At 41.5% G+C, this 14,938-nt stretch overlaps 1 protein-coding gene across 2 annotated transcripts in view; it reads left to right on the top strand.

Annotated features, from left to right (window-relative positions):
• Positions 1-11,914, top strand: part of pkd1b (polycystic kidney disease 1b) — a 37,723-nt gene extending 25,809 nt beyond the window's left edge. For both annotated transcript variants that reach the window (XM_040036787.1, XM_040036786.1), the window contains exons 25-42: positions 583-723; positions 887-1,097; positions 1,197-1,320; positions 2,838-2,981; positions 3,071-3,392; positions 3,568-3,679; positions 3,767-3,924; positions 4,383-4,585; positions 5,010-5,207; positions 5,293-5,447; positions 7,387-7,587; positions 8,022-8,196; positions 8,310-8,492; positions 8,586-8,690; positions 8,778-8,912; positions 8,992-9,194; positions 10,189-10,300; positions 10,401-11,914. In XM_040036787.1, the coding sequence (XP_039892721.1) occupies positions 583-723; positions 887-1,097; positions 1,197-1,320; positions 2,838-2,981; positions 3,071-3,392; positions 3,568-3,679; positions 3,767-3,924; positions 4,383-4,585; positions 5,010-5,207; positions 5,293-5,447; positions 7,387-7,587; positions 8,022-8,196; positions 8,310-8,492; positions 8,586-8,690; positions 8,778-8,912; positions 8,992-9,194; positions 10,189-10,300; positions 10,401-11,279 (3,761 nt within the window). In that variant the 3' untranslated portion in view covers positions 11,280-11,914. The remainder of the gene's footprint in view (positions 1-582; positions 724-886; positions 1,098-1,196; positions 1,321-2,837; positions 2,982-3,070; positions 3,393-3,567; positions 3,680-3,766; positions 3,925-4,382; positions 4,586-5,009; positions 5,208-5,292; positions 5,448-7,386; positions 7,588-8,021; positions 8,197-8,309; positions 8,493-8,585; positions 8,691-8,777; positions 8,913-8,991; positions 9,195-10,188; positions 10,301-10,400) is intronic.
• The last annotated feature ends 3,024 nt before the right edge of the window (positions 11,915-14,938 follow it).

Raw genomic sequence — 14,938 nt, 5'->3', positions numbered from 1 at the left:
CCTGCGTCCTTAAAATTATTGTGTGGTTAAAATGTAATGCAAGAGAAAAAAGGAACTACTAACATATTTATTTACTGTATGATTTGTGTCTGCTTTATTAAAATATTCAAAGGTTTCCTTTACAAATGCTTACAGTACTTTATTTCTTCTTACCAGTAAGACCTCAAATTGTTACTCCCTCATTCTTGTATACTTCCTGGTAAATATTTTAAGCTAATTAAAATGACAACTTAATTTTGGATAAATTGTATCAGAAATACACAGTAAACTTTGGGGAAATTACACCCTATGTCATGTTTTATTAAGTGCTACCTTTTCTTTGCATGGTAGAGTCCATACTTGCCTCTGTGGACAGACACAAAACACCATGTTCAATAAAGTGCTCCTGTATTTAAAGTGTAAGTATAGGGATTAACTAGAAACAGTTTTTCTAGTGAATGAAATGTGTGATTAATTAGTAACAGTAAGTGTTTAAGACGTGTGTGTGTGTGTGTGTGTGTGTGTGTGTGTGTGTGTGTGTGTGTGTGTGTGTGTGTGTGTGTGTGTGTGTGTGTGTGTGTGTTCACATGCATGTAAATACAGGTTTGGACCCATCATGGTATGTGCAACATGTGGTGGTGTGGGACACTCAGACAGACCACATGTTCTTCTTCCTGCTAGACGATTGGCTCTCTGTTGACAATGAGACGAACAGCACAGTGGAGAAGGAAGTACTTGCCTCTTGTAAGGTTACAGATGTTACTCTGAACTCAACTGTTTAAATGGAAAAGCACTAAGGCCATTTCTTAAGCAGACCTATCAAAGTTCCACTTTGTGTGCTTTCTCTTCCTGTAAACTGAAATATTTTTCTTTCATTGTCTTTGAACCGTTCCATTTGTCCCAAAAGGTCCAGAGGAGCTCACTCTATTTAAAAGGGTGTTCACCTCCCAGCTGATATTTGGCATGGTCGACCGCCACCTGTGGCTATCCCTGTTGGAACGCCCCCCTCACAGCTGTTTCACGAGGGGACAGAGAGTTACTTGCGGTGCCCTTATGCTGCATCTCTACCTGGCACTGGGGGCTCTGTGGTATGGAGCTGTTGGCACTGTGGGGCACAGGTGAAGTGACTGAGAGTACTCAATACTCGAAGATCTAATAATTCCAGATATAAGCCAGTAGATTATTGATCAAATCGATATGTGTTCTTTATACTCAAGTGGACCCATTTCAGCCCATCTGCTCGCCAACGTGGAGACGGTTGCTGTGGGGATGACTGTTGCTGTGCTGGTGTTTCCTCTCCAGTGTTTCCTCTGCTTCCTGTTTAGAAAAGCTCACAGTCGGGTAATTAAAAACAGTATCAACTTTTTATTTATTTATTTTTTTTACTAGTGAACCTATTTAAAGTAACTTGAAGATCGTGGGGGCAATCGTGGCTCAAGAGTTGGGAGTTTGCCTTGTAATCGGAAGGTTGCCGGTTCGAGCCCCGGCTTGGACAGTCTCGGTCGTTGTGTCCTTGGGCAAGACACTTCACCCGTTGCCTACTGGTGGCGCCAGTGTCCGGCAGCCTCGCCTCTGTCAGTGCGCCCCAGGGTGGCTGTGGCTACAATGTAGCTTGCCATCACCAGTGTGTGAATGTGTGTGTGAATGGGTGGATGACTGGATATGTAAAGCGCTTTGGGGTCCTTAGGGACTAGTAAAGCGCTATATAAATACAGGCCATTTACCATCAATGCATTAATTTCAAAACATTAGACAGAATACTTGTGCCATCAGAGAGTTGTTGATTAGAGGTTGTGTCAGCTGTGCGTCCATGCTTTGTTTGTTAAACACTCTCACGCACATAGCAAAATCGGTATGGCCCGGATCTGGCCCACACAATGTGCTTACACATGGCCCACATACCGCAAAGAATGATGGCCCTTTGGTGGCCCAGATCTGGTTTGCCAGATATGGCCCACACATGGGCCAGCACAAGGCCAGTTGTAGACACACTGCTGGCCTTGTGCTGGCCTATAACAGTTTCAGCTCTGGCCCCAGATGTCAGCCTAATGTGTACCTTAATCAAGCCATGTAATACCAATATGTGCTGGAACATGATAGTGCAAAAGTAACATGACAAAACTCTGTTCAGACAGTGAATGGACTGATTCTTATATAGTGCTTTTCTACTTTCCCGGATTACTCAAAGTGCTCTATACAACATCCCACATTCACACACTTTCTCTAAGCTGAGTTCTTACTAACTACATTCATACACATTCACACTTATAACATGCAGACAGGGATCGAACCACTAACCTTCCGATCAATAGGTGGTCTGCTCTACCACCTGAGCTACAGTCACCCACTGGCAAAGATGAGTAAACCCTCACTAGATTTTGGATAAAGTGTAAACTCACAAACCTGTCAAACCTGCATTTGAAACGTTGGCTACCATACCAGTATAGTATTGCAACATGGCATTTGGGTCTTCTAACTAAAATAAGAAAATAGGAACATAAATAGTGCTATCCTTGCCAGACCTGGTCCACATCTGGTTGACATACATCCTGCCATGACACCAGTCAGTCAGAAGTGCCAGCTTGATACCGGATCCCAGCCAGAGCTGTTTTCTATGGGCCTGGGCCACATAAACCAAACCATAATTGTGCCAGATATGGCATGCCATCACATAGACAGTGCCATCTATGCCAGGCCTGGCCCATATCTGGATGACATACGTCTTATCATGCCAGAAGTCCGCCAGCAGTGCCGGCTTGATACCAGATCCGGGCCAGACCTGCTTGCTATCTGGGCACTTGTGTGAGAGTACACTCAGAAATGTTAACGCTGCAGGTGTATGTTTACATGTGACTCAGGTAACCGTGGACATGTCAGTCCCTCCCTCTCCTGTTTGTCACTCTGTGGAGATGGACGTATTCCTTGGCCAATCGGAGTTCTCCTGCCCTACTTTTCTGTCTTTGCCAGATTCCTCTGGCCGAGTCACTGACAGTCCTTCATCCGTAAGGACACGCACATACACAGTATACTTGTTATTTTACTCCTGTCTTTTTCTTAGAATAACTCCAGTTGTTATTCTATCTTTCTCCAGTTGCCGGAGAGTAAGGCCTTAGACTCCAGCATTCTGGACTTCTGGGCTGCCTCTGGTTTGGCGCCCAAGAAGTACGAAGCACATCAAGAAGATGGCATCGTAGCGTGGCCATCATGTGACAGCCTACTCAGTCTACCAGTGGGTTCAAGCCCCTCCAAGCCAGCCTTAGCCCCTGACCCCTGCAAGGCTTCATCTGCTCGTCAGCTAAAGCGGAAAAAGGCCTTGATGCAGCTTCACTTGACGCCGCACAAATCCCCAGATATGAACTCCAATCGAGTCCAAGTTCACAGCCACAATCTGACAACACTTCTTACTCTTTCCGGTAAGAAACTGTTAAAGCGTAATTAATTTCTGCTATTGACGTGAAAGGTCTCCAGCACTTTGCTTCTTGCTGTTTCTTGCCGACTTTCTTTAAAGTAAAATGATTCCAAATCTGTTCTGGGAACAACAAGTTTTCTGAATAACGTCTGATTCTGTATTCTTGTGTTTGGTACCAGAGGAGGATTTACTCATGTCTATTGAAGCAGCAGACGACACAGCAGATGCTAAAAACAGCAACTCAGACAGTGGGCGGGATTCTCAGAGAACAACATCCTCAGTCTCAACCATGTAAGGAAAATAAAGATTTATTTTTATGACGTTCTTTATTGACAGGTAACATTCTGTATCACTTCAACTTTCTTTTTTTTTTTTTAGGCGGAGCACCTCCTGCAGCAGCTGGTCAGAGCACAGTGAGGATAACTCCCAGTATGGCACTGGACTCTATGAGTGTCCATCTGTAGACTCGATGGCAAGCACCTTCCTGCCAAGCACTTCTCCTGACTCCACATGTTCCTTCTACACGACACGCCTAGGTACCATAAAAGGTTTTTTCTTGTTAATTGTACCCACAAATGTATTGTCAGATGTACTCCAGTACTCCTTCAATGAGTGGATACTGTTTCAATAAAGTGTTTTGGGATGGCTTAAGAATGGGAAACAGATCTGTGTGGGCACCTAATTCCTAATGCAACAGCCCAGTAATGGAGCAGGTCCATAGGGCAGATCCATATCTGCAATCAGTCGCCCATACTACATATACAAATACAATTCACAATTATCATTTTAGCTAACTATATATAAGTTTAAGGCCTTCTCTATCACAAAGCACTGTACTGGGGAGAAGCTGAATATAAGAAACTGAGATAGTCAGCACTATTTCCATGAGTCCCTTTACAGTTAACCCTGGTTTGGAATCTTTTTGTTAGACTATGAGACAAAAAACATCCTATCTAGAATTTTTTATTCACATTTGGAGATTTTATTTGAACAGGTGTTGCTCGGAGTCAGCCAGGCAGGCTACTTCCTCGCTGGGCGCTGCGTGTCATTTATCCTCTGCTCGCTTTGCTGCTTGGAGCGTGTCTGGCTGTGATGGGACTCTATGGAAGCTGCTTCTCCAGGACAGTAGTACTCATGTGGCTGGTATCAGCTCTTTCTGCCTTTCTCACCTCTGCTCTGCTGCTGGAACCTCTCAAGGTGAGTCAAGCGTGTGGTCCAGTTTGTTCACCTCTCAGGGTTTTGGCAGATTATAACTACTTTGACTTGCATGACTTGCATTTGTATAATGTTGAGTTGACGAGGCAGTTTTTATCTTTCACGCACTCCTGCAGTCACACACTAATCTACCAATGCTGAAGCTGGATCATGTGCACTCACAAAAAGTTCAGACATTCCAACAGTCATTTCAGTCTAATCAGACTTGTCCTTTGATTATCTCTTTGATTATGAATAAAGGTGATGTACTGTTAGCAAACAGGAAAAAGCTCTGTTTTAGCACTCATTGTTAACACATAAGGGTGGATGTTCAGACTTTCTACCCTCTCTCAGATGTCCTGACAGGAAGTTGGGGCAAGAGCTTCAATCTCTCTCCATCCAACCTCTCTTGACACCTGTTTTTCAGGTGTGTGTGCTGGCCTTGATCTACACAGTCCTGTGGAGACCTGTGGATCCAGAGGTGGAGGAGCAGCTGGCTCAGGAGGCCACTGTGGTGAGGCCGTTTGGAGAGCAGAGCGGGAAGGTCCGACCGCCATGCGGCTACGGCCTGCTGCAGGCGAAAGAGGAGGCTCGCAAAGTCCGAGCACTGCAGTCAAATATGAGGGTGAGGAGAAAATATTTAAGATTTATTTCTGTCTGGGAATTTTTCTTCCCAGACGTCACACTTTTTTTCTTTTTTTTTTTTGCAGCAGTGTGTGTGGCAGCTGTTATTTCTGTTGCTGGTGCTGATGGTGAACTACCAGGATGCAACTGAGCAGAGACAGGCCAGGCTTCTGCACTCCACCATCAAACGACGTCTTCACGCGTCACCCTTGGGGTTTCCCAACCTCACCTCACTCAAAAAGTAAGGGTGACACCAAACGCCACACACACACTGTAGCCACACAGTGTAAAATGTGGGGACAAATCTCGAGTTCTTTAAATTCAAAAGGTCAGAAAACATTTAGATGTTTAATGATTGCTGAGCTAATCGACAGAGGGGCAGATTTACTTAAGAGGGCAAAATAGCATGTGAGAGCAATCCCCAAATAGCGCTAATAAATGTGGTCAGTTTTACAGGTGAAATACAAAATTGGTGCTGTTTTTCTAAACAGTTCATTTGAATAACAAGCAAAACAAAAGAAGACGTTTCTTTTTCAGCGTCAATTATTGGCACAATCAGCAGTAAATTGTGCATTTCACACATTAGAAAATCTGTTTGCACGCTTTATTTAAATCCCCTGTTATTTGTGGGTTAAGAAAAGAAATCTCTGTTTTTCCACCATTTATATGCACTTTTGTAACTGCACTTTTTTATGCAAGTTTGCACTAGAGTAACGTGTTTGCAATTCTGGTCCCAACTCACTGAAAGAACTGTGTCAGATTTATGCTGTTTATATCAGACATGATAAGAGCTGATTGTTGTGAACTTTGACCTTCTGGGTCCCCCCAAAATAAGTAATTACATTTTTTTCTTGGTATCTATACATGACATAGCAAACAACAAGTATGTGCATTTGTGTTTTCTTTAGCTATCCTAACCGTGGAGCAGCTTTTTCATTTTTCAGTGGAAACAGAACAACGTCGTTTCAACAGTGATTGCTGAGAAAATCACTCGTAATGAAATTAAATGATTTTGTTTTTTTTATGTGTGTAAATTGTCGCCAAATCTGAATTTTTTTTTAATGCAATTTGTTTTTTAAATAGTGACATATTTTAAAAAAGACAAGATTTAAAATGGCATAGGATTACTGTCGTATAAAACAACCAAAATTAAGCACTTAACTCCAAGTCCTTGTTACAACCATTAAAAAAAATAACAATTGGAATAGGTATTGAAATGGTTTTAAAAAGGCCAATCATAAAAGTCTGCATTGTGCAGTTGTTTTTACTCATTTTAAGTACATTTAAAAAGAACAAAGAAAAAAAAAGGATCATATACAAAATAACATTTCCATTACTATTGTTTCAGTTCATTTAATTTTTTTTTTAATTCCAGGTTTTTTCCAGTTATCTAAAATGATTTTTCAAGTCTTGCTTTAGTTTTAATTTAGTTTTAGTCACAATTTTGATGTACGTGCACAATGACAATAAAGGGCTTTTCTATTCTATTCTATTAGTGTCACGGCTGCGCTGGCAGCCCGTGGGGATGAGGGAAAGGAGGACCCAAATGCAGGACTCTGGTGTGTTTTTATTTACAGTGCAGAAAATAAAGACAACCAATAAATCCCTGTGTGTTCCTGACTCCCGTTCCGTGTCTCCCTTTCGTGTCTCTGCTCCCTGTGTACCATCCACCGGCTGCTTCCTCATTCCCGCAAATCCTCCTGGTAAACGCACACAAAGGCAGCCTTCAGAAAACTCTAGAATCGCGGCAGACTAGCACTTACTGGCTTGCTGGGAAACTAACAGCTAGTCACGCATAACAATCCTGCGTTGTGGCGCTCTCAGCCACACTGCTATGTAGCTCCCCGACGACGTTAGGTCAGCTCCAGGTGTGTGTGATGATCCAGTTGGCAGGGCCACACCCACCATGCCTAAAGATGCCCGACACAGCCGCATCCCTACACATGCACACCTACATACGCCTATATATAGAAAGAAAGGACAGCAGCACAATACAAGGACACGGTACCCAATATATTATGTAAGTCCATAATTGCTCACTTTAAATTTACTGCCTGGTAATTTTGCCGGGGACTACTTTCAGTTATGTGTCAATACACGTTTGGTGGACTGCATGAAACAGTGTTTGCGTTGCCTCCGGAGTGCAACTGTTCAGCTTATTCTACTCTTTCTTCTTGCAGCTGGTTTGACACAGAGCTGTGGATCAATCACACCTTGGTGCCACATCTCCACCAAAACCCCTCACTGCGACTCGTGGGCTTACCGCAGCTGAAGTACACACATGCGCTCGGTAGCCAGGCGGTTCACCTTCAGTCAAACAACAGTGGAACGATACCCGAGCTCCTCACTGCCCTTCGCATGGCAGGAAGAAGCAGGAAGCAGTAAGTGGAATTGTTAGAGCAACATGAGTGCTTCTCTCAGACATGCTGAGTGTGTTCATTAATACTGTTGAATTGACTCTTTTGCAAATAATGAGGCGTGTGAGCCCATTAGAAGTTGCCAAAAAGCAAAACAATGGAACGTTGTTTTTCTTCTGAAATCAAATGGAGCATTAACACGCAAACGACCAAAAACTGTGGTGCACATTTTGTCTGTGGTGTCCAATCGCCGTCTAATGTCGTTATTTATCTGTTTGTTTATGGCCCACAGATTCTTGCATAACATTTACCCTCCATCGTAATGATAAACTCAAAGCTTTTATTTACGCATGAGTCACGCTTATCGAGTTGCATTCATTTACATATTCAGTCGACAAAAAAAGGACAAAAATAAAAAGGTGAGTTTTTATTTGATGATTTCTTTTCCTTCGCTCCAGGTTTGAAGCTCTTTCTATAGAGTTCACTCAGTACCACAGAGAGTCTGCTTTATTTCTGTGCGTGTGCATAAAACTTGAGCAGACTCGGACACAAGCCATCACATCCTGTCTCTCTATCCATCCACTCCTCATCCCTTTATCCGTGTCAGGACTGGACCTGCAGACGGCACTTCCGGTAACAAATCCTGCAGTCTTTCAAATGAAAATCTTTCACCATAATCTGGTATTCAGAGCTTAATAGTTAATAGAAAGTTCTTATTCACCCAATCCAATGACTTTATACCGCAGATTCTTCTGCTCATCTCTGCTCTCCTGACTGTACTTGGGGAGCTGTGGTCTGTGGCCACTGAGCGCACACAGTATCTGCATCAAAGCCATCACTGGTTCCAGCTGCTCCTTGCCTTCTTGTTGCTGACAACAGCTATCCTGCAGCTCCGCTTCCTGTCTTGTGCGTCGTCATGTGTTTCCCAGGTAAAGAATAACATTTTAAAAATCCTCAATATTCACTAATGCTACACCAAGCAAAACAAAATTAGTATTCAATAACCTTTATGTGCTATTTAGCTGCGGTCCCAACCAGACAACTTCATCAACTTCCACAGTGCTGCCCTTCTGTCACAAAGGTCCTCTCAGTGTGCAGCCATCCTGCTCACTCTGCTTGTTCTAAAGGTGAAGTATTGTCTAACACATGTCCACAGATATTTCACTTTGATTAAAGAAACAAAACAAAAAAACCCAACTCATTCCTATTTCCAGCTGCTGGGAACCTTACGGTTTGTGCAGAGGTGGGCTGCGATAGGCAGAGTGTTGCACAGAGCCTGGAGGGAGCTGCTGGCTCTGGCTGTCCTACTACTGCTGCTGATGCTGCTCTGCACTCACCTTGGGAATGTGGTATGAGCAGAAAAACATCAGCTTAAGCAAAGATATTTAAAAAGGCATCGTGAAAGATATTTGATATGGTTTGTTTCAGCTTTTTTCACAATCAGTAGAAGGTTTCCTGTCAGTACAAGACACCAGTGTCTCAGTCTTGTCCTTTCTTCATGGTCGGATCGTCCTGCAAAAAATCTGCCAGGTCCACCCCATCCTGGGCCCTCTCTATGGGCTGCTTCTCATGGGAGGAGGTGTTTGGGTTTTGGCTAGACTCTGTGGAGCTGTTCTTATCCATACTTTCAGGTACACAACATTACCTTTCTTTTGATGCTATAGCTATGTTTGCTTTAACCAAAGTTAGGTTTTGTTCTTTTTTTCAAAGACAACAGAGTTTTGGAGACTGTTGAAGTTGTTAGCCCCTTGAGAAACTGAGTTTTAAAGACAGAAATAGCCCTTCAAGCCCTGCATAGGCCTTAAACAAGTTTATATTCTTGCCATACTGACATTTGATGTTTGGCAATTTGTAGCTGTGAAAGTCTTCTAGGTGTCTGGTTACCTAGAAATTCCATCTTAAGATAGAAAGATAATGTCATGGTTCTCGGTCCTTTTGACCCAGCATTTTGAGTTTTGTGTTCTAGTAATATTTTGTATTACGGGTTATGTTCAGCTCATTTGATTGTAATGTAAAAATGTAAATGGGAAAAAAAAAAGAAAGGAAGATGATCTGTAAATCTTTTAAACATCCCAAAGTCAGCAATACCCATGACATCAGAGATGCAGGCTTTTGAGTGCTGATAGCAAGCCAAACTTTCTTTTTCGATTACGTTATAGATGTCCTGATATCTTTGTTTGAAAATTCTTGGCAGACCTCATAATTCATGGCTTTGTATATGATGTTATGTTATCTTGGCCTAAACTCAGCAAAAGCGCTACCAAACCATGATGGTACCAACCCCGTGTTTCACAAATGGATAAAGTTCTTTGGCGATGGCAAAAATAAAACCTCTTTCATTGCAAAGAAGTTGCACTTTGTAACCCTGCACAGTATTACACACCTTACTGTTGAAGTGATCTTTGAATTTCTATTACTTTTGTGATAATAGAGTAATGTTTTCAGTAAGAATTTCTGTATTTCCACAAAAATATAAGTGGTTCACAAAATTTTGAGTGCCACATTGTATCATAGGAAGTTTTGTTAAATGGCATGTTGTTTTGAATGTTTTGCTGAAATTTGCTGAAGATGGAGCCACAGAGGGATCTTAAGTTTTAATAAACCATCTTCTTTCGTCTTCTAAAGGGCAGAGCAGGCTGAGTTGTTTCATCCAACCATTAAACCTCAGGACTATCAAATGGTGGAGTTCTTCATCAAAAGGCTCAAGCTATGGATGGGACTCACTAAGGCTAAACAGGTGAATAGACTGCTAAATGTGAAGCATTCCATCAGGAAGGCTGAATAAATAAAAGTTGTAGCTGTTGTTGCTGATTCTGCACATTTGTTCCCCTTTCTAGTTCAGACACAGGGTGAAGTTCAAAGGCATGGGCATCCCTCCTTCCAGGTTTTCACAGGAATCTTGTCTCTCCACCCTGTCTTCAACCGTTTCTTATTCCCGCTCCCCTTCTTTGTCCTCCGCATTCTCGTCCCCACGTCCTCTATCCTCGGCTCTCTCCAATAGGTCTAAGGACTCGTCAGTGTCTGAGCTTGGTTTTGACGTCCAGCAGTACCTAGACAGTCTGCTGCCCCGTGTTACTGCTCTGTTATCTCGTTTTGATCGGGTCAATCAGATAAGTGAGGACATTTACAACCTAGAAATTAAACTGGATGAGGTTCAGACCAGGAGAAGGAAGACATGGATGAATTATGAGAAGAAAAGTGAAAGAATCTTTGGAGAGTTAGGAATACCAACAGGCGCAGATGAAGGAAGGATAACCGGAGAAGTTACTCACAGGAAGACCAGTCTCCATCATCCCAAGCTACCAGTCTCCCTTCCATCTACACTCCAGTCCTCTGTCCCTTCAGTGTACATGTTTCCCAATACATATATCTCCTATTCCGAGTTTGAGTCAGTAGCAGTTCAACCTCAGCCAGCTAGTGTTGTGCACTCTTGCCAAGTTGCCGACCCTACACCTGGAATCAGTGTATTGTATTCAAAAGCTCCTCAGTTTGAAAAGTTCCCCAGAAGAAGAGCGTGGCATTCTGGGAGCTCTCATTCAGCTGATGCTGCTCAGAGGACATTCCAATTGTTGGAAGTTTCTCCATGTGGAAACGGAGAAGAAAATTCTGCTTTTAATCCCAGACCCAAAAGTGAAGAAGGCTTAAGAAGATCTATCGGGGATGGGATTCCAGTAAAGAGGAAAGCTTGGATCTCTGAAGGACCAGAGACTGAGTGAGAAAACAGAATCATTTGAAAAAAATGACCGAAATGAAGACACACGTTTTCGCTGTTGTCCATTTTATGAACATTTTACTATACTTTACAACATTCTATAACTCTAAGTGGTAAAGACACTGTGCTGTAGATATTTTGCTCTGCAGATGAATAAAGGCATGACCATTTGATTCAGACATTGCAATATGTTTGAAATCCACTCCAGGAACAAGCAAAAGTCCCTCAGATAGCAATATTAAATTATAAACCAAGAACTTTGATTGGCAAGAAGCAGGAGCAGCAGCAGGTCAGCTTATACATAAAAAATTCCAAATAGCAAAGAGCAGGAAACTAGAAAACATCCCTAATTAACAGAATGTTACAGTTTAATTTGACTTTATGCTCCACATCTTTGAACAGAGAAAGTGTTCCCTCATAACATTATGTGTGTACTTCTGTGTGTTTGCTTTAAGTGTTAACATAGCCTAGGACTATTTTACATGCACATGTTATATTGTTACCTAACCGAAGGAATAGAGATAATTTAAGGAACAACACATTCTGACATGTAAGTGCTGGAGTGACAAACCCAGTCAGTGGAACCAATGCTGGATAAATGGGGATAGTTCCATTAGGAAGAGCATCTGGCATAAAATCTTAGTCAAAACAAACTTTCAAATTCTGGTTCATAAAGAATAAAATTTCCATACCAGATTAATTGGGGCCAGGTTAACAATGACTGCCTCCGGTACTGTTGGCCAAGAGTGTGCTGGTGGAAACTGTGCTACTGCTGGCAGAAGACAAAGGAAGAAGAAAGGGGGGGAGGCATGTTAGGAGGGAGCAAGAGAGAAGGAAAGGCAGGAGTTTTTATGTAAGAGTAGGGACTTTAAGTCTAAAAGAGAGAGAGAGCTGACTTCTACCATGGTGTAGATATGAACAGAAATCGAGGACGGGTGATCTTGAAAGAAGAGTATGTGAATAGTGGGTATTAGGCATTTAACATCATTTATATTCTGCTAAAGTTTCGTTGTTAATATAAATGCAAATATAATATAAATAAGCCTACAGTTTAACAACCCCTTTATAAAAAACTTACATATAACAGAATAACTTATTGTTAACCTCACTGACCTATTACAGTGTTCATAGAGCTCCACTGTATCTCTCCTCCAATCTGCATATCGTACAATAAACCTGTAGCCTAAGACAAATGAACAACACCGAGTAACACAACTAAAGTTATGAAACAGCAACTACTTTGTCCCAGCACATAAGCAACAGTCACCTGTGTGTGTGAGGAATAAAAGAGGAAATGTCTCATTCTTTTACAAATGAAGTCATTAGTTATAAATCACAGCCTTACTTATTTGTGTACAGGATACTCTCTCAAGTCATCTGGTTTGACCAGTTTTCTAGCCCACGGTGAACAATGTTTGTTGACTTATGACTCAGCTAAATTTGTGCTAATTATATATCTTGTGTTTTAGCATTCATAGTTTCCCTATTGACAAAGGTTTTTTACTCAATTTGAAGATTTAATAATGGGCCCTTTGACCCTGTTCACAGTCAGGTCTGCTGTTCTAGTTTTCATTTTGTCCCACCTTCGCATTTGTTACAGTAGTCTTCATCTTTTGATTAAACTGTCCTATTGGTGAACCCAGTGCATGCCATGCTATGAGGCTATCTGAAAGACTTGTTTATGCTTGGTTAAGAAGTTAGATGAAAATTAGTGAGATGCAGTATGGCTTCATGCCAAGAAAGAGTACTACAGTGCAAACATGATGTTTTCTATGAGAGCAAACATCATATGCTTTATCTGCTTTATCTACCAATAAAAAAAGATGGCACACACCAATTTGTTAAACTGCAAAAAAAACCCTCTAATTTTCTGCTTCTAACTTCAGATAAAACTGAGATAACACCTATTGTAATTTGACATAAAAAACTGGTTATTAAGCCAGATAGCTACTCTGGAAGACATTATCTTGGCCTCCAGTCACACTGTGAGGAATCTCACAGCCATTTCAGTCAGGCTTGTTTCCTCGGTGAATATTAAACAAACGCGTTTAAATGCTTTCTTGCATTTGTGTAGTATCGCTAAGGTTAGAAACACCCTGTCTCAAAGTAAGGCTAAAAAACTAGTTTGTGCATTCATTACTGTGGAATGCTGTCCAAGCATGTGGGATATTCACTCTTCCAGCTTCTGCCTGCATCCACAAGGTAAATGTTTCTTTCCTAATTAAATGTGTATTTTTTAACTTCTCCTCATGTTCCTTAAAGCTGGAGTTCTTCTGCTACATCTCCCTCCTAGTCTCAGTACCATGACTGCCTCACTGGCTTCAGTGTTGGAGGTCACAGCCTGGAGAACCTGGGTGGTGATGTCATCAGACAATATTATTCCATCTTTAACAGAGACCAGACTGTGGTGGGTCTTACCAAATCACTCTGAAATCACCCTGTCCTTCAAGAACCTGTACATGTTTGTGTTACCATTAATCTGTAGCCTACAACACAATGAACAGCACATAACAACACAGCTGAAGCTACGACGCAGCAAATACTTTGGTCACATGTGTCAATGGGGAAACTATAAATGCTAAAAAGAAGACATTTACAAAGCATAATTTCAGCTGAGTCATAAAATCAACAAACTTTGTTCACCGTTTACGTTAGACTCGTCAAACCTGATGGCTTAAGAGTATAACAGAGAACAATATTTGTATACTGTCAGGATTAAGGATGTGATTCCACTTAATCATTTGCAAAGAGTGAAATTAACTGTGTCTTAAAATATGTACAAATAGCAATGTGCCAAAAAATACATTTGTTTGGAAATGTTTCTATGTACAGCACCACTGAAGCCTACAACAGAATGATCAACATTGAGCAACACAACTGAAGCTATGAAACAACAATTACTTTTCCCACATGCGTCAGTGACAAAACTAGAAGTTAAAAACATGACACCTATGTAGCTGAACAGTCAACAAACATTGTTCACTGTATGCTAGACTGCTCGTGAAACCAGGTGGCTTAAGAGAAGTAGAATATAGCAGATAAATAGGGGTGATCCTGAAGCCAGTTTGACTTTCTAAAAACAACATCAGTTCACTCAAAAACTTGGATCCACCACCCAAGGATGCTAATACCCCAAACCACACATTCTAAAACACAGCATTTGCGTAGTACGAGTTCAGCTGAGTCATAAAGTCAGCAAACTTTGTTCCCTGTAGGCCAAACTATTCATCAAACCTGATGGCTTAAGAGAATAACAGAGAACGATCTTGATGTACTGATTACAGATGTCATTTATTATCTGTTCACTTTGTCAAGAATGAGAAAATTCCCTCTTTTACAACATCAAAGATTTGCAAGCGTAGGAATTTATCAAAGAGAACATAACTTTATACACACACACACACACACACACACACACACACACACACACACACAGAAATATATATGTAACATATAACAGCTCAGGTTAAGCAGTTTGGAGACAAAGTTAGAGGTAAAGCTGAGATGCAGACAAATTATAGTGGATATATGGATGAGATGGGGGCAGACGGTGACCTTAAAGCGAGCGGTTGAAAGTAGAAGACATTTGTTGGGATTTTTGTTTGTATGTTCTTTTTTTCATCTGCGTGACTTATTTTATCTCACCTGAAAGGGATTTCATGT

The sequence above is a fragment of the Simochromis diagramma genome, unplaced genomic scaffold, assembly GCF_900408965.1.
Source record: "Simochromis diagramma unplaced genomic scaffold, fSimDia1.1 OVJJ01000371.1, whole genome shotgun sequence".
Lineage (NCBI taxonomy): Eukaryota > Metazoa > Chordata > Actinopteri > Cichliformes > Cichlidae > Simochromis > Simochromis diagramma.
Note: the sequence above shows the minus strand (reverse complement) of the source record. Positions and strands in the feature narration are given on the sequence as shown.